Source organism: Rhinolophus ferrumequinum, chromosome 10, assembly GCF_004115265.2.
Source record: "Rhinolophus ferrumequinum isolate MPI-CBG mRhiFer1 chromosome 10, mRhiFer1_v1.p, whole genome shotgun sequence".
NCBI lineage: Eukaryota > Metazoa > Chordata > Mammalia > Chiroptera > Rhinolophidae > Rhinolophus > Rhinolophus ferrumequinum.
Genome location: NC_046293.1, coordinates 15,259,003 through 15,281,872, shown reverse-complemented (window position 1 = coordinate 15,281,872; position 22,870 = coordinate 15,259,003). Strand labels below are relative to the sequence as shown.

Genomic DNA, 22,870 nt, shown 5'->3' with positions numbered 1-22,870 from the left:
AAAAATGTTTTATCCGATTTTAAATTTTTGCCAGTTTGATAGGTGAGAAATGGTATCTCAGTGTGATTTAAATTAGCATTTCTTTCAATTTGTGTGAAACCAAGCATTTAAAAAAAATTTTTTAATGAACCATCTGTCTTTGGCTATTTTACTATTTTGTTGTTGGTCTTTTTTTTTTCCTGATTTATAGAAATTCTTTACATATTAAGATCAGCCCTTAATGTACTCTGCTATTGCTGGATATAGTGGTCCATATGTGTTAATTAGGTAACAGTGGTTAATAGTTTTATTCAGATATTTGAGATACCTAGCAGTCACTGGAGTGGGGTTGTCCAGTGGGCATTTGTAACTCAGGTGAGAGGCCTGGACTGGAGAAATGAATTTGGAAGGAATCGGTATAAATGGCATTGAAAACAATGAGACAGGTGAGGTCACTTAGGGAGAAAATGTAGATAGAGAAGAGATGGTAAAAACTGAGCTGTAGGGCATTTCAAAATTTAGAGATTGAGGAAGAACAATCAGGAAGACAGAGAAGGGGCGTCCAGGGGTGTAGAAAAGAAAGCAAAAGGCAGATTTTGGCCAAGCGAAGAAAACATTTTAAGGAGGAAGAAGACTCTATCAAATAATTTTAGAGACTGAGTAAGATGAGAATTCATATTGAGAATTACTCACTGGATTTGGTGAGAGAGAGACTGTTGGTGATATTGACAGAAATTCTTTCAGTTGAGTGGTGGGGACAAAAGCCTGATCTCCCAGAGAGAAGTGACTAGAGAAACACAGTCGGCTGTCAGACAGTGGAAGGGTAACTTGATGTCTGAGGTTATAAATTTAAAGATCTGTCTGAGCAGTCATAGCACAGGCAGAGAGCTGTGTTTAACCAGAGCTGTCCAGGAAGTATGAAATAGGTGGCAGTTCAGGGTGTGTGGATTGATGGACCCAGGAATCTAAGCTGAAAAATGAGGAGAGTACTCAACAGTGAAAAAATGGTAAAGCAATGGATTGGAGGTCTAGTCATGGCAAAAGCCCAATTTATTATACTCATAAATACAATGTATATACATGGATCACCCTAGTCTCTTCTAGGTGAATTCCACACAGGCTCAATGTATATCTAGTTTATCAAGAAGTAAGTACAATAAGGCTGGGTAAATATTTGTTAAATTTTATTCTTATTTGAGTTTACAACAATTCAAAGATGGAAGATGCCCGTTATAAATGGGTACACTATACTGTTTATTATAAGGCAAGGAAGCCCAATTACTGAAAGACTTAAAAATGTACTTCATTTGGCTACATCACTGATAGACTATGATGTGGAATTTTTGGTGTTTTCCAGAAGATTCATTACCCTAAGTGTCCATTTTATCGTGTTCTAAGAAACTTTATTTTTAAAGGAAAAAATGGTTGGTGGACAAGAATGAAAAATATGTTTTAAAAAATTATCTGTGTATAAATAAAGTGTCTAATAGATTAGTGATAGGAAGAAGTTTGGAAAGCAGCAATTTTTAGACTGTATAAAAATACTGTGAATTCACATTCTGTAAGACATAATAAACGGGTTTGTGGGTAAATAAAAGAAGTTATCTTATCTGTTACATACTTATGTAAAGGTTTTCAAAAGAACCAGTAAAAAATTTTAAAGGAAACTATATCCCTTTTATAAGTCAATTCAGCTAACCAGTGACTGATTTTTCCATGTCTATTTTTGTATTCCTATTACATGCCTTTTAGACATTTTGTTGCTGTAACCAAGATTAGGTAGCAAAAGAAAAAGGAGAAATTCACATCAGTTATCCTAGTTATTTATCAGCATCTATGGAAAATGACTAGTTCTGGGAAGGGTGGTGGCAATTAAATAGTCTACGAAATAAGGCATTGTTCTTTATTCTAACATTTTCATTTATCTGTGTTTTCCTTGTTCTTAGGAACATGAATAATTTAGAGTTGGCTATACTAACAATTAAGATACATTAAACGGATGTTTCCTTGTCTGAAATCTAAAGGGTATAGCACTACTCTGTTCGACTTTAGAAAATCCTATTTCTCCAGTTGATTTCCTCTCAGATAATTAGGTAGGTGCTCCTGGTACATTTGGCGGGTCACAGAAAGAGTGCTGGCTTAGGTGAGCGGAAACCTGGAATTTAGTCACAATTTGGTCACTTTGCAGCTGTGCAACCTTAAAAATGTAACTTCTCTAGTTTCAGTTTCTAATGTTGTTAAATAGAGATAGAAATATCTACTTGACCAATTTCACAGGTACTGCTGTGGGAACTAAATAATAGTGTATTTGAATATGCATTAGATTATCTAATGCACTAGAATAAAGTTATTGATAAATGCTTTTAAAATGTGGTTTGCTGTGCACTATTTTATGTTAAAAAATCAAAATCAAAAAATCAAAAAAACTTTTACGTTTACAATAAAATCAAATAATTTATTTATGGATTTTTTAAATAAAATATCTTTGCAGATAAATATTCATCAACTTAACTTAATCATTCTTTCTCTTATAAGAATGTTCACTATGTGACATTATAACTCTCCAAAGGAGAAATTCTATAATTAGTTCAGCTCTCTGCCTTAGAAGCTTCATTAAAAGGCAGAAGAATGAGATAATTAAAGTTTTAAAATAAGCAAAAATATATATAACTCTAAACCACAGTCCCCTTATTTTAAAGAGCTCAATAGGAACACTTCCCCTAATATATTTATAAACAACCTACTATTTATATAATGTTAACACTAACTCACAACTTAAACCATGATGATCCAAGTTAATATGCATTTTTCTTCTCCTTCAGTTAAATTATTAAATATCTGGTCTTAAGAGACTTCATTGCATTTTAAAAAAATGGACTATGTGTAATATAAAAACGCTTACCTATTGAATAACTAAGGTGTGGTCAAGTGTCCGGAATATTGATCAGCGTTTTAGAAAAATATTTAAGAGACATAGCAGTGTATATGATAGCATCCCATGTAGAAACAAGCCTATGCAAACAGGTGATATGTACAGGCATGAACGATCATTGAAGTAAGCCACCATTTTCTCTTTTAAAATGGTAAACCTAATTTGTTTGTTCTTCAAAAGAGCAAACGAATTGCTCATTCTAAATCTTATAATATCTGGTTATACTAAATGGTGCAGTTTTCTAAATAAGAAATTATTAATTATAATGTAGATAAGAAATACTAAATTCTGGGTAGTAGCAAAATTTTTGGACCAAATGACAAAAGCCTTTCAATAAAATGTGTTTAAGAATAACTATATATTAATATTCTAATAGCACTGTTATTTTTGCTATCAGTTCTCCATCAAAAGCTTCTCTCTCTCATGCACACACACACACAAACACATACTATCTCATACCATATTGTCTCTATAAATGCATCTTCTGTTTTTGACTATCAAGTCTTTTAAAAAGATCAACATTCTTTCAACAAATCAAAGATAAAAAATGACCCATTGCTTTCATTAAAGATCTCTCAAGGTCATTCTGCAGAGTTGAAATTAAATTAGCATTGGCACAGGGAAATTCACAGGAGCAGGTAAAAGTGAATTTATCTTAGGCTCAGCAAAATATATTTAGGTCAGGTTAGGAGCAAGTAATGGGCAAATTTACCCTCAGTTAGCAGAGAGGTAGGTATAATTAAAACTATTAAAAGTTTTGTTGGGCCCCTTTCATTTTCTAGTATGCTTTGCGGTACAACACATTTGTGAGACAAGAAAGGCTAAACTAGACTTGTTTCCTCTAAACTGGCATTATAAGTCAAACAATAATAAAGTACATTTATGCAATGCCTGTGGTTTTAAAATTATTCATTGTAAACATCCTATAGTCTTTCCTATTTATTTCAGAGCTTGAGCTTGTATCTAGGTCTATGCCAAATTATCATTTATTCTATGAACAGCAGCACAAACACTGTTCACTCTGGTTTCAATACCAAGTCCTTTAAAAAATGTTAAGGCCATTTAATTGAGTCAGGGTCAACTGAAGATTACCCTGGCAGAAGTCAAACTACTGATTTAAGATTTCTGAAAAAGAGCCGTAAGTGGCTGTCTTGTGTTTTCCTCCTTGGTAACTTGAGAGCAGTTTGTAGGATTTATTAGTCTCCAACATCTCCATCTCGATCTCCAATGAGCCAAAGAAAATGAAAACTTAAGGCTAACAATGCTGTCCCGAGCAGATCACCCAAAGCCGTCAGGTAGGGGATGGAGAAACTGTCTGGGTCCTTTCCTTTCCTCCAGAAGTGATGGACCATCCAGTCGGCGATCCACAGTAAGGTAAATACCTAGAAGAGAACACCAGAGATTACTCCTGTCACCTGGACACTGGACATTCCCGGCCTGGTAAACAGGGCCATAAGCTTAAAACACTGTTTGCTGAAAGTTAACAGCAGGCATCTAAGTCAACTCTGTATTACTAAGAGTTAAGTAAGTAAGGAGTAAGTAGAGATTCAACAAAGACATTGGCTGATTGAGTGAGTAATGTGTGCAGGATGAAACAACAGTTTCAAAGAGAATGAGGCTTTAAGACTGGCAAAAAATATACAAATATGAATATTATATATATATTATAATACCACGTATTTGTATAAATAAATTTATATAATATATGGCATACACCTGATACACATAGTTTACTAATTCCTTGTATAACATCTGCATTGAATGGGAGATTCGTCTAGAGCAGGAGTTGGCAAACTAGAGCCTGTGGGTCAAATTCAACTGGCTGCCTGTATTTATAAATAAAACTTTATTGGAACACAATACTACCATTTGTTTACTCATTGTCTATTTAGTCTACTATTTAATCCTCAGAACATTCTCATGAAATAGGTGCTATTATTATCCCTCATGTCCATTTGGAGAAATTGAGTTAGAGAGGTTAAGTAACCTGCTGTGGTGCTACAATGACATAACTACCATGTTTCCCCGAAAATAAGACCTAGCCGGACAACCAGCTCTAATGCGTCTTTTGGAGCAAAAATTAATATAAGTCCAGGCATTACATTATTATATGTTATGTTATGTTATGTTACATTATACCTGGTCTGATAGTATAGTAAAAAAAGACCAGGTCTTATATTAATTTTTGCTCCAAAAGACGCATTAGAGCTGATGGTCCGGCTAGGTCTTATTTTCAGGGAAACAGGGTATGTAGTTGTGACAGAGACCACACGGTCCACAAAACCTGAGCTATTTGCTTTCTGGACTTTTACAGAAAAGATGTGCTGACCCCTACTCAGGAGAAAATGCTGACTCATATACAAAGAAATCATATGGCATCCTTACCTCAGACCCCCATATCAATTCTAGGTAAAGACTCAAGTATAAAAATAAATACTTAAAATGTTTTATAAGAGAATGTCTTTATGACCTTGATGTAGGGAATGATTTCATAACTAAAAGGCACAATTAAAGGAACAGTTTATAAACTACATTAAAGATTTCTGTGGTTCAAAAAAATACCATAAATTAAGTTAAAAATCATACAGCAGGCTTGGGGAAAAAAACTGCATTGCATATAACTGACAAAAAATCAGTATTCAGAATATTTAGGAAGAATATACAGAGAACTCCTACAGTTCATAAGAAAAAGAAATAATCCAATGGAATAGAAAAGGAACCTAAAGCTCCAATAAACAGATGAAAAGATGCTCAACCTCACTACTAACACAGGAATGCCGATTACGACCACGTTAAACTCCATTTCGTACCCATCTGACTGGCAAAAATCAACTTTTAAACAATAATAATAACAAACACTGTTTTTGAAACGGTCTGTTATGGGGCCATGCAGTGTTCAAAGCGGTTCACATGTATGAAGTGAATGAATTCTTCAAACATACCTATTATATAATACGCTGTGGATTATTACTACCCCTTTGGGACACATGAGGACACTGAGGCGCATGCAGAGTATAAGAAACCTGCCCAAGATCACACAGCTCGTAGGTGGAGTCAGGCTTGAACTCACACAGTCTAACACCAAAGCCCAAGTTTGTATCCCTCAGCTCAGTGCGTTGTTTTGGTAATAAGAACTCTACGTGGGCAACAAGAGTGTGAACTGGCACAACTACTTTGGAGCACTATTTGACACTATTTATTAAATGTGAAGATGTGCATCTCCTTATTTCATCAATTCCACATAAAAACCCAATACTTTTTGCTTCTGCAACATGGGTGAAAGGATAAAACTGTTCATGGCTAACGGAGACTGGCCTGGAGGTTGTACTGAGCCCAGGTCCCACGGGGCTGCCCAAGGACTGAGAGGACCAATAGCTTGGGGTGCTGTGGAAGCTCTGCGTGCATGCACACTAGGAGAAATGTGCAAGAATATGTGTTCCATCATTGCTGTAAAAGTCCAAAACTGGAAATAACCTGAAATGTCTGCTGACAGAAGAATGGCTAACTTAACTCTTAGTCATACAAATGAACACTACATAGAAGATAAAATGAATGAAAAAGAGCTACATGCATCGACATGATATGTCTCAAAAGCATAAGGTTCAATAAAGAAAAGCAGTAGAAGACTATGTATATGATTCTAATAAGGTTTATAAATATGAAAGGCCATGCATTGTTTATAGATATACATCTGTAACTATAATATAGCATGGCAATGATACATACCAATTTAGAATGCTGATAACTGATAAAGAGGGAATTAAATGAGACCAGGAAGGGACACACAAGAGCCACCAATCATATATATGATGTATTTTTATTGATCATTTTGAAATGGTTGCTTAAATAATTTGTTAAGGGTTGATAAAGCTGGGTGCTAAATATGTGGCTATTTTACTTCCTATAACTTCCTGTACATTTGTACTTCCTAATAAAAAAATGTAAGCAGCTGGGGCAGTGGTAACTCACAGACCAGGACGGCCCGAGCTACAACTTAGAACACCTACATAGAGGGGTGCCTGAAAAAGGAAGTCAGTAAGGAGGCCCTGTAGACTTCATGAAAGGTTCGGACTTGTAAGTACCGAGTGGTACTGAGGCTTACTTAAGAATTATTTCAACGTCTGTGTCTGGACGGAGCAAATGTCTATATTCTCTCGTCATTCTTGCAACGCTCTTCTCCAGGTAGGAAAATTAAGGGATGTTTTCTGGAGAAACCGAATGTGAAAGATTCAGGACTCAAGGATATTAGGAACTACGAGGTATTGGCTGAGAAGGAGGATGAATTGAAAGTCTGCAGAGTTAATGGGATTCCTTTAGACCCTTATGTTGTCCCAAGGACAGTGGCAGGGAGGAGTAGAACCCCCCAAGAAAAGAGATTAAACATTCACATTTGGAGGCCACCGTCCCATCCTCCAGTAGCGACATGCCCCACCAACAGCCTTCTCCTACTTCCAAGCTACTTAACCTCTCCCTGCTTCAGTCTCCTCCCTATAAAAGCGAAAATAATCTCTATCTCAGAGAGATGATGATGTGAGGATTAAATAGTGCAGAATAATTAGAACATAATAAGTATTTGCTATAATTAAAAAAAACACAACAGGTCATATACGAAGAAACAAGAATCTGACTTTTCCAACAGCAACACTGGGAGACAAGGGAGCAATGCCCTCAAAATTCCGAGAGAAACTATTTCCAGTCTAGAATTCTGTGCCCAATTTACCAAGTGTTGAAGGTAAACTAACAGCATTTTAAGACACGTATGCACTTGGAAAGTTTTCTCCATGTTCTCTTCCTTTGGAACTTTCTTGAAATGTATTCATGCAAAGCGAGGGAGAGAACCAAGAAAGAGAAAATCCTGGGATCCAGGAGATAGAAGAGCCAATCTGAGACAGCACTGAAGGAAGGCTCCGGGAGGAGAGCTTGCAGTGGGCTGGGAGCCAGAGTCAGACCGAGCAGGAGGAAACGCGGATTCCAGGATAAAGGCAAAAGGGCAAATTATCGGATGTAATAGTTTGGGGACAAAAACTAATTATAGCTCTGTGATAGTTGTGATGGAATACTTGGAAAAAAGTAAGGATAGGTACGTAGAGAATTATGCAAGTGAAAAAAAGAATGGGCAATGATCTCCAGAAAACATTAAAAACAGATTTCAAAAAAGGAAATATATACTACTTGGCTGTGTGATAAATGATATTTATAGTCATAGAATATAAACACTACTTATTTATTAAATAAAAATTAGGCATTATAACATCAGGAAGATGTAAGTTGGGGAAATAAGGCATGGGTAAGATAGTTAAATCCTCATCTACCATAACTCCAAGTCTGTAGACAACTTCTTGAATTGAGAAAGCAAAATTAGCAACCCAAGTAAATATGGAGATAAAAAACAGAAAAAGCTAAAGGAGCTTGGGAGGACTATTAGTATCTAGTGTTTTACACACACACACACACACACACACACACACACGTAGATAAAATCTCTCTCTCTCTCCATATGTATATATACATATATATATCTATAGATATAGTTATATATCTATACATATGGATATATATCTATATATCTATATATCTATATATATCTATACTTTTTCAATATATGATCCATGAATGGGTTATGAAGTTATTTAATGTGACTGGTCTTTTAAAAAAATGCAATAGAATATAAAACAATAGAATGGAAGAGAATAGAAAGTGCAGAACATAGAGCCCATAGTAGGCATATTTCATAAAATGGTTTGCCTATGAAATGACATATATTTAGCTATAAATAAAATATACAAATATGTGTGCTTTAGTTTCAATATAAACATATGCCTTACTGAGGGTTGTGGTCAAAACCACGGAAAGCTACTGATCTCACATGTTCCTCTTACATGTTAGCTTCTAGGGATCTAACATGTAAATCAAGGGGAGGAGAAAATCATGCCTTCCTTCTATTTGATTCCTTGGTTTCTAACAAAACACTTACATGTGATAAGCTTGAAACAAACATTTGTCATTGTTGAAGGGGCTCTACCCCTAAATAACTGTGTTACTGTCAACAAGTGAAAAAACCTCTAAGTCTTAGTTTCCTTATCTTTAAAATGTGATTACCAAAACCTACCTCATGGGCTGGTCGCAGAAATTAAATAATATATGTAGAGGAATAAGCAAATGTCTGCTATAGAGAAGGACTCAGTAAACTAGTGCCAACATCATTGTTTGTTGATTATTATGCTAAAAATTTACTACCTTTACCTAAAAGGTTATTGGAATAATGACTTTCCACCATTCTGAGCCTCAGTCTGGGCTTCTCTCTAATGGATGAATTTATGTCTTCACAGTCTGTTCTTGCTCTAACATACAAGAAATTTGTTGTCACAAATTGTGTCGTGGTTGCTCTCCTAACCTTTGTATCTCTTTGCCCATCCTACATTTGTATTCCAGCAATGGGATTTGTTTAAGTTCCCTTCCACGCAATCTCTTTTTAAAGGTATTGTCATGACTTAAAGTTCAAGCACGTTTAAATTTATTCATTTTGTTACACAGTAACAAAGAATATCAGTGTTTCCTTGGGCACTGTTATAATGAATTATTAAAAATCCCAATAAGTATGAGATACTTCTGAATGCAAACTTTTTATTTCAAAACTAAATGATTATTTAAGCAATGCATGCTTTTCACTGGGAAAACAAATCAAAAATCAAATCAAGGGTAAACAGTGTTTTTACATCATCTATTTGTTCTTTATGAAATATGCATAACGTTTTTAGGTAAATATACCTTCTGAAAAGGCAGTTGTGTAGCCCCAGGTAATTATGCATGTTCAAGATGTATTACTTGGAATTTGAATAAGCATATAAAGTACAAAAATATATATTTGCTGTGAACGATAGTGATTCTCTCGGCCAGCTCCTTCTCTGAGCTAGAATCAACATTCCCAAGGGCTAGTCTCCCTGCACTGCTCCAATCACCAGTAAGGGCTTAGTGTAGTACACGAAGAAAGTTGACTTCTTTGAGAGAGAAATGCTTGGAAATACGATACAAATAAACACCAGGAAAAGCAAATTAGTCCAGTTCTTCCTAATCCCTAACCTACAAAGACTGAATTCATTTCCCCTATAAAAATATGCTTCCCTAATCCAGTTTCCAGACTGGAAACATTACTCATTAAAATCTAGTATTTAAATGTCTGTTAAGAAGAATTTAGGATTATCAGTCAACAAGAATTAAATGTACTCCTGATGTTCAGACAAAAGCATCTTTAGTTTGGTCTGAGCTATTTTTATGAGGTGGCAGGTGGGGGAAGGTGGGACATGAATGAACCTTACTCTGAGGAAGAGCCCATAATATTCACCAAAATTCCCAAGGAGTCCATGGCACAAAAAACGGTTAAGACCTTCTGTCCAAAAGAAACTCTTAAAAGGTGTTCCAGGAGACATATACAATATTCATAGCCTTGGTTTTTAATAGCAAAATACTACAAACAATCTAAAAGTCCATTAAAAGAAAAATGGATGAATAAATTATGAAATATTTGTACAATCGAAATATTTTAATGACATAGATGAACAGTTACACACATGAACGAATCTCAAATACAATAATGAGCAAAAGAAGAAAGTCACTTAAACACATATGCGCTATGATTCCACTTTTATAAATTTCAAAACTATGCAAAACGAAAAAAACATATAATTTGGGTATCCAAATATATGCAGTAAAATCATAAAGAAAAGCAAAGAGTTGTTAGCCATACGATTCAGAATCAATAAAAACGCCACTTACATGCCCCTTCCTTTGCTCTGGGAGGAGAAAGCACATAGGTGGCTTTAAAAGGTATATGTACTGGTAGTACGCATTATATTGCTTAAGCTGACTGGTGAGGGTACTGGTGTTCGTTGTATTATTCTTCATACCTGTGCATGTCATTGTTGTTTATCTATTCAATATTTAATATACGATATAAAATTTTAGGAATATTTAAAAAAAATCTTCCTTTTAATAGCACTCCAAAATATTTAAGGTGGTAGTCTTTGAGTTGGGGATGATGGGTAATTTTACAAAGATGAATATATGTTGCTTCATAAGAAATAAAACTCAATAAAGAAAATTCCCATTACACAATGACCAAAAACCCCTTCCTTACCTAAGCTTAGTAGTATATAAAGATCTGTTTCTTCATTTCACTAGATGATATGTGGTCTCAAAAAACAGATTTTAAAGGATAACTTTGAAATCTATAGAAATTGAGTAATGGATACTGCTAGCAACTACCTGAAAAACATTTTAATTACTTATAAAATGAAAAGTCAGAAGTACAGCTCTGAACTTACTCGACATAAGAAACATAAACCGCCTGAAAAGAAGACAACTCATTTTAATGGGAGAGGATAAGAGGAAAAGGGCAAAGAAATAGCTGAGATTTGAAACTGAGAAAATAGATCTTTTCCTGATATGGAAGGGTCTAATTTCATTGGTTAGAGACAGACTATGGAAAAAAGCAGAGAACAGAGTTGCATGTACTAAAGGAACATGCTGAGTTAATCTAATTAACATCGTAGGAACAAAGCAGCTATGAAAAGTGACAAGTGTGAAAGCCCAAACATAATGAACTTGGACTTCCATAAGGTTTGAGACACAGTATCACATAAGCATTCATAAATATAATTACTGCTGCTGTTGAAATGCTAGCACACTAAGAACTCTGTGTTAGGAGTAGAGAATAAAAGGGTGTTGATTTGGCAGGAACACAGAAACACATCTATATTAGATTTGGTTATTTGGCTTATCTATACCTGTAAAAATATAAATACTCACTTAAGTGAATTCAGACCTACATAAAGAAGAGAGTTTGCAATTAAAAAGCATGGTAAATGATTTCTTTTTGAGACTAAAATTAAAAGAGAAACATGTTAAGGCTCAAATGAAATAGAATAAAATGTAGAAATAGACCCACATATATACAGAAAATTGGTTTTTGGCAAAAAAAACCCCTAAGATTATTCAATGGAGGAAAGGATAGTTTTCCCAATAAATGGTACTGGAACAACTGGGTAGTCGTATGGAAAAATATGACACTCAATCCATATCTCATGCCATATATAAAAATTAATAACTGAATCAGGGATCCAAATAAAAACTAAAACAAGACAAATGTTAAAAGAAAATATAGGAAAAACACCTTTTACAACCTAGAGAAAGGCAAAGGTTTCTTAGGACAAAAAGCACTAACCATAATGAAAAACACTGATAAACTGATCTTCATTAAAATGGAAACTTCTGCTGTTAAAATATATGGTTAAGAAAATGAAAAGGCAATGAACAGACTGGAAAAAAATATTTCCAATACATAAACCTGACAAAGGACTTGTATCCAGAATATATAAAGAACTTTTACAACTCAATAAGTCAACTGAATTTTTAAAAAATGGACATAAAATTTGGACTCCACAAAAGAAAACACGAATGGCCAATAAACCCATGAAAAGATACTCAATACCAATTCGTCATCAGGTAAATGTAAATTACGATCACCATGAAACACCACCTTTCCACCCACTGGCATAGCTAACAGTAAAAAGACTGACAACACTAAGTGATGGTGAGGACGTAGAGCAACTGGAACTCTCATACTCATGGAAACGCAGAACGATATAATCACTTTGAAAAACAGCCTGGCAGCTTCTTATAAATTTAAACATTCATTTTTCATAAGCTCCAGCAGTTCTACTCCTGGTTATTTACCCAAGAGAAATGGAAACATGTCTACACAACGGCCTGCACGTAAGTGTTTACAGCAGCTTCACGCATAATAGCCCCAGCCTGGACACCACATTTTCAAACCAAATTTTCATCAACAGGTGAATGGATAAATCAACTGTAGTATAGGCATACAATAGAGTACTAAGCAGCAAGAAATGGAACGAATCACTAATATAGGTAACAATATGGATAACTTTGAAAAATATGCCAAGTAAAACACGGAGACAACAAAGAGTACATATTTAGATTCACTTATATGAAATTCTAGAAAAAGGAAACAAAATTTATAGTGAAAGGGAGCTGACTACTGAGGGACATATGGGAATTCTGGGGGGATAAAGGTAATGTTTTATATGTTGATTGCGGTGGTTGTTTATGGGTGTACACATATGTCAAAACTCATCAAACTCTACGCTTTACATTTCTAGATGTAAATTTACATTTGCATTCCCTTTCTAGAAAGGAAACTCCTACTATACATATAATGATTCCTACAATATATATGACTCCTACTACATATATAATGGTAGAGTTTTCTTCCCAGCAACACCCTACAGGAGTCAACCAACGACAGCCTGCAGGCCACATCTGGCCTACCACCTGTATGGCCCATATGCTAAGAATGGCTTTTACATTTTTAAATGGTTGGAAAAAAGTCAAAGGAAGGATAGCATTTTGTGACACATGAACATTATATGAAATTCAATTTTCCATGCCCTTAAGTAAAGTTTTGTAGGGACACAACCATGCTCATTTATTTATATATTGTGGATGGCTGCTTTTGTACTGTCACGGCAGAATTGAATACTTGTGACAGTCACAAAAGGCCTGCAAAGCCTAAACGGTTGACTGGCCCTTTCCAGAAAACGTGTGTTGATGCCTGCCCTACAGGACAGGGCCTCTTCCTGGCAGCCTCCACTAACAAATAATGAAATTACAGGGTAAAGTTGTCAATCCTTTTACTTGTCCTTTGATGGAAGAGACAGAACAGAGGCTTTGGAGTAATGCAAATCTAAGTTCAAATTTTATCTACCACTTAACGACTATTACCTTGGGCAAATTTTTCAAGCTTTCAGTTTCCCCCCTTTGTCACTTAGAAAGTAGGGAAGACTACACATACTTCAGAGGACTGTTAAAAGGATTAGATAAAATAATGTAAATAAAATAATGTAAATAAAATATACATAGACTGGCAGTTAACAGACATGATACATATTAGCTCATATTCTCCTTGTATTCAAATACAGTGGCTTGTCAAAGGTGGGGGGGGAGGCAAGAATGAGCCTGGTCACCCATCAGTTTTTGAATTAAAAGGCACAAGCTATTGTTCCCTACTTTGCCTCAGTTCTATTCTGGCAGAAGTCAGTTATCAAACTTCATTTACTTTTTTTCTTTAGCTGTTAATGCCTACTTCTATACTTATTATAAATGTAAGCATATATTATGGGCTCTTTTTGTGTCTGGCTTCTTTTTGTTCAACCTTATGCTTGTGAGATTCACAATATTGTGAATATATTGTTGCATAAAGTTGTAGATCATTCACTATCCTTGCTGTACTCATATAGTATTTCATTGTGAAACTTTACTTTCAAAAATAAGTTTAGCATTCTGTTGTAAGTGGCAAAGGCGTTAAAATATCTACATGTTATAACACTTAAATAGTCATTTATAGAATACTTTATTTGTACTTGCTAAGCATGTAATACTACTTTTTTTAAAAAGCATCACCTTCAAATTGTTTTATGTGCATGTTTCACCTCTCCAATAGATCTGTTATCTCTTTAGATGTCAAACTTCGTGAAGTATTTGCCCTATTACCCATACAAAGTACACTCAATATATCTTGAATCCAATTTAACAAGTTATGTATTTAGACCTAACATACAAAACACTGTGATAAACTTCCTGGAACACTCAGAGAAGAATAATAATTATATAATAACATAATTATTGCTTTCAATGAAATCAGACTCTAAATGAAGAAATATATCCCAAATGCCTAAAATAATCCAAGAATACTATAAAGCTATGTATTTTATAAATATTTACTGTACCAGGCTGATGATGAATCTATGACGACGAATACATAGTCCCTGATCTTTCTGCTAAGTACTGGTATGACCCTGTCTGAAAGGAACATTATTCAACAACAACAACAAAGACCTCATAAACCCCTGGATGAGCTTAACTAGCAGCACCCCCTGCTATCCTCTGGGGTGGGGGGGGCGGTAAATGGAAGGAACCTTAGCAGAGCTGGAAAGGAACACCATTCAGGAACCTACACTGAGGTTCTCTAGAGCACGTCAGATGATTTATGGAAGTCGACTATTAACCCGATTCTCGGAATATAGAGATGACACACAAAGCAGACAGCTTTCACCCAAGATGATCAAAATAATAGTTATAGATAATGGAATAGTTTTGGACTTTCTTTTGGCCAACCCAAACCACTGCTAACATTTCATGGTATCACTGAATTAACATTACAGGTGAAATAAAACAATCTATATCTACGCTAAAAAAAAAAAAAAAAAAGGCAGCCTGACTACCTAGGGAATCACTGGGACTTATTTATTTTCTTGGTCAGGCCTGAAAAATCTTAGGTTATGGTAGTGTGGTATATTCTAGTCCCTGCTTATAATACTTCTAATTACTCTTGTTTCACAGTCATATAATGTTTATTGTCCAGTGTCTCAAATGCTTCGACACAGCCACTGTCCCAGCAAATGCTTCAATAAATGATTCAAAGACAAAAAAAATATGAAATTATACTGATTGACTCAAACTGAAAATCAAATCTTCACAGGTAAAGCCCCTTTTCAAGAAGAATCGACAAGAGGTGAAGGTCTGGACAATACTTACTGACATCCTACACCTTTGAGTGCACGAAGGACACAAGTGGGGATTGAGAATGTAGAAAGTTCTCCCACTCTTAGGAAAAGACGATTCTTTAGCCATGGTTACAAGAAGCCACCAGAACTGGTTTTAAATTCATTCAATCAGTAAACAACTTGTCTTATTGAACACGCTGTAGACGCTAGCCAATCAATGACAGTCCTTGCTCCTGAAGTACCAGTTAGGATCAAATTCAGTCCAATAAATACACCTCCAACCAAAAACAGTAGTCACATCCAAGGAATCACACTTCCACAGATGACATCACCCGACTCAAGCTTTTGAACATCTGCCAATCCCTGAACTCCACACTTCCCTAAAACTCAATAGAAGATCAGTAGTTTGCTCTGCTTGGAGAGATTTTGCCTGATCCCAGCACAGCTCCCTTACAATAGCAACAAATTCAATGTTGCCTTTTTATTTCTGATACTGAATGATGGTCTCATCATCCTTTGACATCCTTTAAATGACTTTCTAAATAAATGCAAAAATCTTCAGGGATTTTTTTTTTGCTTCAGTACATTTCCCTAGATGGCACAAAAACAATAATTTAGATTAGCTTTGTTACACAGAACTAACATGGATATTTAGCTTTAAAATAAAAAAGTGGTATGGCACCCAATATTTATTTTTAGAAATAGCTAAAAATTTTAAATTAGAATCATTCAGGTCAGTTATTTTGCCAGTGAATATTCTGGGGTCATAATCAACCAAGATTTTATCCTGGTGAATTTCTTGAGTAATGGTTTTTATGCTTTTCAATTAGTGCTTTCACATAGTGATGGTAAAGGTTTTGTTTTGTTTTGTTTTTTGTAGATGTGAAAATTCCTCTTAAGTCATAGCTGCAATCTCAGCAGGGTTCAGAGCACAGGCAGTAATGTCCTAGCCAGAACACTAGAAAAAGATGGCTCAGCTTATCTGGTCCTATCTTCATCTTTATCAGGCCTGACAAGGCTGAAAAGAGCTCAATTGCTCGATGCCTTGTGACACAGGGATCCAGGATGTTATGCCTCTAATGACGCAGGCAGTCATTTCATCTTCTGCACATTACTGGTCTGGAGCCCGAGCATACCTATCTTGAGACTTAATCATAAATATGGATTTAGGAAAGTGTCTCGATTCGAAGACCCTACAACCTAAGCTATAATAGAATAATCACACTATTGTATCACAAAAACGCAACCACAAAGCTAAAAAAGAAGCTCAAAAATTCAGCTGTTTCGACTTCCTACCTTAAGGTAACCATATTAATCAACTCCCAAAGTTAAAGTCGATATTTTTACAACTAGAAAAAAAATTATTAGAACTGTAGATCTTCCCCTTACTTTTCCTTTATCATTCTCTTCAGACTTTTCTCCCAACCCAAGCTAAGAGACAGAAACCAGTTAAGAGACAGAGGTAGAATGAAGAGCTCCTTACTTTCCCAATGGAATGAGTGGATTTAAATCCTGGGGAACAAGAAAAGAATGTGAGTGAGGTCAGGCAACCTGTTGAAATCCCCTAGTTGCTTATCTCTTTCCTTGAGATGCCATCTGGGAACAGAATTTGACTAAATATCGAAACAAAAAAGATGTAACTACACCATTTAATAAGCGCCTACTATGGGCCGAGTGTTTAAACATCATAGCTGCTGTGCAAAGAGGAAACATTATCCTCATTTTATAGGCAAGAGCAAGAAGTCCCCAAGGAATTAAGTAACTTGCCCAAGGCGAAGCCAATTAACTTGCTCAGTTATTGGGTGGTTATCCTGAGGTTCCACTTATGACCATGTTACCACTACAAGGCTACATTCTCCCTTTTTCAGAAGAATGACTCCAAGGAATGCAGTGGGGTATCAGAATCATGGAGGGATTCTTAATGCTAGATCACAGGTAGTGATCCCCTCACTGATACCCTAGGAGACTCATTGCCCGAGTAATCCACAGCTACTGAAGATGCTGCTATCAAAATGATAGGACAATTATAGCACTTCACATGCATTATCTCATTTCATCCTTGTAACAACCCACAAAGTTGGTCTATTCTTAGCCTCTTTTTTACAGATGAGAGGTTATCTTGCCTAAGCCAACACAGGCAGTGAGTGGTGGAAATCAGAGCTAAGCCCTTACGTACCATCCCACACGGTACCTACCAGAGGAAAGCATTGATCTCTCAAGTTTGTTGGGAGTGGGGAAAATGTCAAAATCATCACTATTATAGAATAAAGTAAACTTTTATTCTTGTCTTCAGGATCCTTCAGGATCTTGCCACAACCTGCAATTTTCAATCTTATTTTCCATCACTTCCTTTCATCAGCCCTATGCTCCAAAGAGTCTTAATATTTTCTGTATATACCATGAGTCTTCTCATTTATCACCTTTTGCTGAAATGGCATTTTCTATGGATTCCACAATACATAATTTTTACACTCTACAACTTCCCTTCCCACACAGAAGAAAACTCTCCCACTATTGAACTTCCATAGCACTTCATCCTCCTCTCAGGACACTCAGGACATATTTACGTCCTTGACTGGATTCTGACTTGACATCAGTAGGCATAGCTTCTGTGTCAAGTCCGTGGAATGAATGCCTTTCGGAGGCAAAATGCTTAGCTGGAAGAAATGTGAAGATCTAATGACACCAGTGAGAAGAGACAGCTTTAAGCCTACAGAAGTTGCCATCCTAAAAACTGTGACCCTCACTCAGGGCAAAACAAAGTGTCAAACTTATTCTTTTGAAACATAGGCCTGTAGACTGGAGCCAGACTCCATCTTGCTCTGTGGATTTGGCTATATCACTTAACTTCTTTCCACAACAATTGCCTCATCTGTAGTGGGAACTAAGAGTATAACTTACCCCACTGGGTTGTTGTGAGTACTCAGTGAGTTCATGTATGTAAAGAGCCTAGAACAGTACATGGTTCATAATAAATGCTGTATATTTGCTATTACCTATCTACCTATCAATCAATCTATCTATATCTCTATCTATCTATTTATATCTATATCTATGTATCTATCTATACATATATGGAAAGTGGCTCAGACCACCAAACCTCAAGAAAGGAACAGTCAGAAATGAAAACCTTTCAGAAGGAACAAGGTAGGTGATAAGGCGATGAACTAGATTATATATAAGAGAACCAGTACTCTCTTCCTCTCAAAAGTCACAGATCAAGAGGAGATATAATTGAACACTCTAAAATAACAAGTCAAATCATGGCAAAACGAAGCGATTACAGACTTTTAGGTAAAATACAGAGATATCAGAACCACAGAATATACCTGGGAACCTAAAGGAGTCTGTTTTAGGCCCAACGAGAATTTAAAAATAGTTAGTGTATATACTTAAAAACAGACTGATTCAAAATTAGCTATTTAGACTTGGAATACAGTTTTTCAGGAAAACAATGTTTTATGTATTGTCTGGGTTCTCTGGCTAACCATAAAAACCAATTTAACTTAATATTACTTTAGTAGTAATTATAGATTTTAATATTAATATACTTTTTAAATTACCAGATTATTTTAATACTTACATGTTACTAATTATGTACAACAATGCTTTGTAATAAATTGTAGTTATTGTACGAGTGGGAATTCACAAAATCATACATCATGAATGCAGGAGGGGATTTGCATGACAGCTGGGGTCATATACGTCCTGGTTTGTCCAGGGCAGTAATGGCTTATCCTTGTCACTCTAATTATTAACAGCTTCCTTTCACTCTGAAAAGTGTCCTGGTTTGGATGAAAATAATACAGTTACCTTAGTGATAGTATCGTCATCCTCATGTTGTAAGTGAGGAAACTAAGCCACAGAGCAGCGCTGTGACGTAGCCAAAGTCAGAGAGTTAGGAACTGACCAGAATTAGAACCCAGAAATACTTGTTCCTAGTCCAGGAGTCTTCCTATTATACTGCATGGACTCAGCAGGAGCAAGACAATGGTGATGATTGCCACGGGCTACCAGCAAGCAGGACATGAAATATACAGTCCATGGCAGTAAGGCTCTCCCGCTCCCAGAGGGAGGGTGGCCGCTGAGAGGCCTAGGGGATCCTTGCTTGGGTACCTTAAGTCTGGCCTATTTCCGTTTTCACTGTACCCACTGTGGCTTCTTGTCCACCGCCCCTACTGATATGGGACAGATTTGGGGGGAAATACGGAATTTAGTTTTGGACATGTTAAGTTTGAGATGTCTTTTCAACATGTACCTGGAGATATCGATTTGGGAGTAAGCAACGAAAGGGTGGTACCACTTATCAAGAAGAGCAAGAAAAGAGTTCTGCAGTAAAGAACAGGGGCCAAAAGGAAAGTGAGTGATGAGGAGATGAAAAAGGCCTCAGGGCATTGAATAACCTGCTCCAATAATGAGAGGAAGAAAAAAACAATACTGACGACAATAATGATGTTAAACTGCCATTATTGGAAACTTAATTATGTTGCAGGAACTCTACCAAGTACTTTATATTCATTAGCTTAGTCCTTTGAGGTAGGGAAGAAAGTAAAGCCAGAGAGGTTACGAAACTTTAAGGACACAAAATAAGTAGCAGAGCAGAAATACAGACTCAGGTCTCACTCTGAAAAGCTCTGGTCTTTCTACAATGTTCTGCATGTTGGGATCTTATTTTCCCTCTTCTTTCTTTATCCTCTGTATGTGCTGAGGGATAGTCTGGCTTATATTTTTCTTCTGTGGAAACATTGACTTTTTTCCTTCTATAATTAAAATAATTACACTGAATCATGTGAATGTGACTTCAGAAATAAGGCTTTGTCAATGCTTTTTTTTTTAATTTTCCAATTACAGTTTTGTAGATGCTTCTTTCAGTAAGTACGTAGAACACATTACTGCCCCAAGCATGTTCTCCTAGATGAGCAATGGAAGATGTTCGCTCTGAAATTGCACTATTTGTGTTGTGACCATGTTCATATTATAAACCATATGTTTCAAATAACCACAAATTATTATTTGTAAAACAAAAACTTCTTAGGAAACTTATTAATCAACATTAGCCAATACCCTGTTTTATTACGCAGGGCATTCATTTGCTCATTTTAAGTGGGCTGGGAATTTGCTGAGAACAATTTTTCTTGTGAATACAAAGCTGTTGGGAAATATAAGATGGTGCAATTTCCACTTAAGTATAAAATCAACAACAAATATTGTCTAGTAATAAAAACTAAGGAGGCTTTCATTTTTAAAATTATATTAATAAGAAGTATTACTAATTTGTTAAGAGTAGTTTCATATTTATTGATATTAACTTAAGTTTATCATCAGCTATAATATACGAGTATACTTTGATCCTCTCCTCCAAAAAAAAAAATTCTATTAAAGTACTTTTAAAGAATGATCCTAAGTGAAATAAGTCAGACAGAAAGAGTCAAGAACCATATTACTTCATCCATATTCAGGATATAAAACTGAAAGCAACAAACAAACAAAACAAACAAACAAAAACTCATAGACACAGACAACAGTTTAGTAGTTACCAGAGGGTAAGGGGGGAGAAAAGGGGTGGCAGAAGAGGGTAAAGGAGGTCAAATATATAGTGATGGAAGGAGAACTGACTCTGGGTGGTGAATACACAATGTGATATATAGATGATGTATTATAGAATTGTACACTTGAAACCTATATCATTTAATTAACCAATGTCACTCCAGTAAATTTGATAAAACAAAGAAATAGAAAGCCAGTCACAGGAACCAAGTTTGATTCTGAAGTTACAGAAGAAGAAGACTCTGTTGTCACAAGGAGCTAAGTTTTCAGTTCCTCTCTAGCTGTTTTACGCATTTAAGTCTAATCTCCCACAATTAAGAGGAGATCCTAAAGGGCAGGGTCAACGTCTCCTATTTCTTTTGTACAGTGACTAGCACAGTACTTCGAAAATTGTATGTACTATGTATTTGATAAAATCCTGATACTTACAATTCTCAACTTTACATATTGAGAATTTATTGTCACTCCACCACTTAAAGGAAACTCTCCCACATGAAAAATGAGATACAGCGAGGAGCAAAGGTTTTCTACAACCAAACTGTCACCTTGAGTTTCTCGCAAAACTTGGTGCTATAGAATTTTAGAATATTCCCAGTGATATTATATTACATTACATTACATTATATTATATTATAATTATATTAATTTGTTTATGTAGTATAGTCTTCCCTCAAGATTGAGTCCTTAAGTGTAGGGTCTGAATTTATTCATCCTGGGATTTAAAACCCATCCCTGCATCTACTAGAATGAAGGCTTATTGAATGAATAAATGATTTATAGGTGATTTTCAATAAAAATCTCAGCCACTATAAAGCATTATAGAAAAGTTAAAATATTAATTAAGTCATAAGCATTTTAGTTGTTTTTAATAATTGGTTTTAATTCCTTTGCCTAGCATTTAAAACCTTTCTACATCATCCCTAATCTACCTTTTTAACCTTATCTCACAGACTCCCTTCCCTTAGATTTTGTGTATGAATTACTTTATCTTTCTCATAAGGTCTGTGCTTTCTCAGCTCTATGCTTTTCTTCAGTAATCTCCGACGTTTTAGATTATGTAGCCCTTTCAGTGTAAAATATTTGAGCATACTTAACACTGTGCTAACATACTGTTTTTTATAAAGCAATCATAAAAATAGAAGAAAACAGACATTTCAAATAAATGAGGTAAAATACATAAATAGAAGTTTTAATCTTTTCTTTCTATACACAATGCATTTTTTTGCATGTACTTCACTTTGAGAATTACTGATTTACATCAAAAGAACAAATCTCATAGAGTGTGAAAACTAATCAAATCAAAACATGTAAAGCACTTAACAGCACTGGTCATGCAGGAAGCACTGTAAATGTCAGTTAATTTCATTAACATTATCATCAATGCAATTTCTTTCATCAATGCAGTTTCTTTCACTGGGAATAATATTCCCATACCTATCCTCTAGCCTCACTCCTATATGTCAAACCCCTTGAAGGCCAAATTCAAATGTTATCTATTCAAAGAATTGTTTGAATGCATCTCTTAAAGAGTTAGGATTTCTCAGCGTAGGAGGTACCAAATCCTACAGAGCTTAGCTGGAAGTCCTGCCTAAGAAGCCAAAATAAAGCTCGAAAGAGAAAATTTAAAGATGGGTTTATGAAAAATGATGCAAATGAAAAAAACAGGTGATTATTAATCCCAAGAAAAAGAAAAAGACACAAAAAGGAAATACAATCATAATAGACTATCTGGCTTTATAGTAAACAATGTTTAGATAGGCCTAATAATAGAAACACTGAATATTAATTTAACAAAAACTTATAATAGATGGGAAAGATGGGGCATTAGAAC

The 22,870-nt window shown here is 35.4% G+C and overlaps 1 protein-coding gene across 3 annotated transcripts in view; it reads right to left on the bottom strand.

Annotated features, from left to right (window-relative positions):
* Positions 1–1,011: 1,011 nt before the first annotated feature.
* Positions 1,012–22,870, bottom strand: part of SLC41A2 (solute carrier family 41 member 2) — a 100,140-nt gene continuing 78,281 nt past the window's right edge. For all 3 annotated transcript variants that reach the window (XM_033116850.1, XM_033116851.1, XM_033116849.1), the window contains one exon: positions 1,012–4,293. In XM_033116850.1, the coding sequence (XP_032972741.1) occupies positions 4,108–4,293 (186 nt within the window). In that variant the 3' untranslated portion in view covers positions 1,012–4,107. The remainder of the gene's footprint in view (positions 4,294–22,870) is intronic.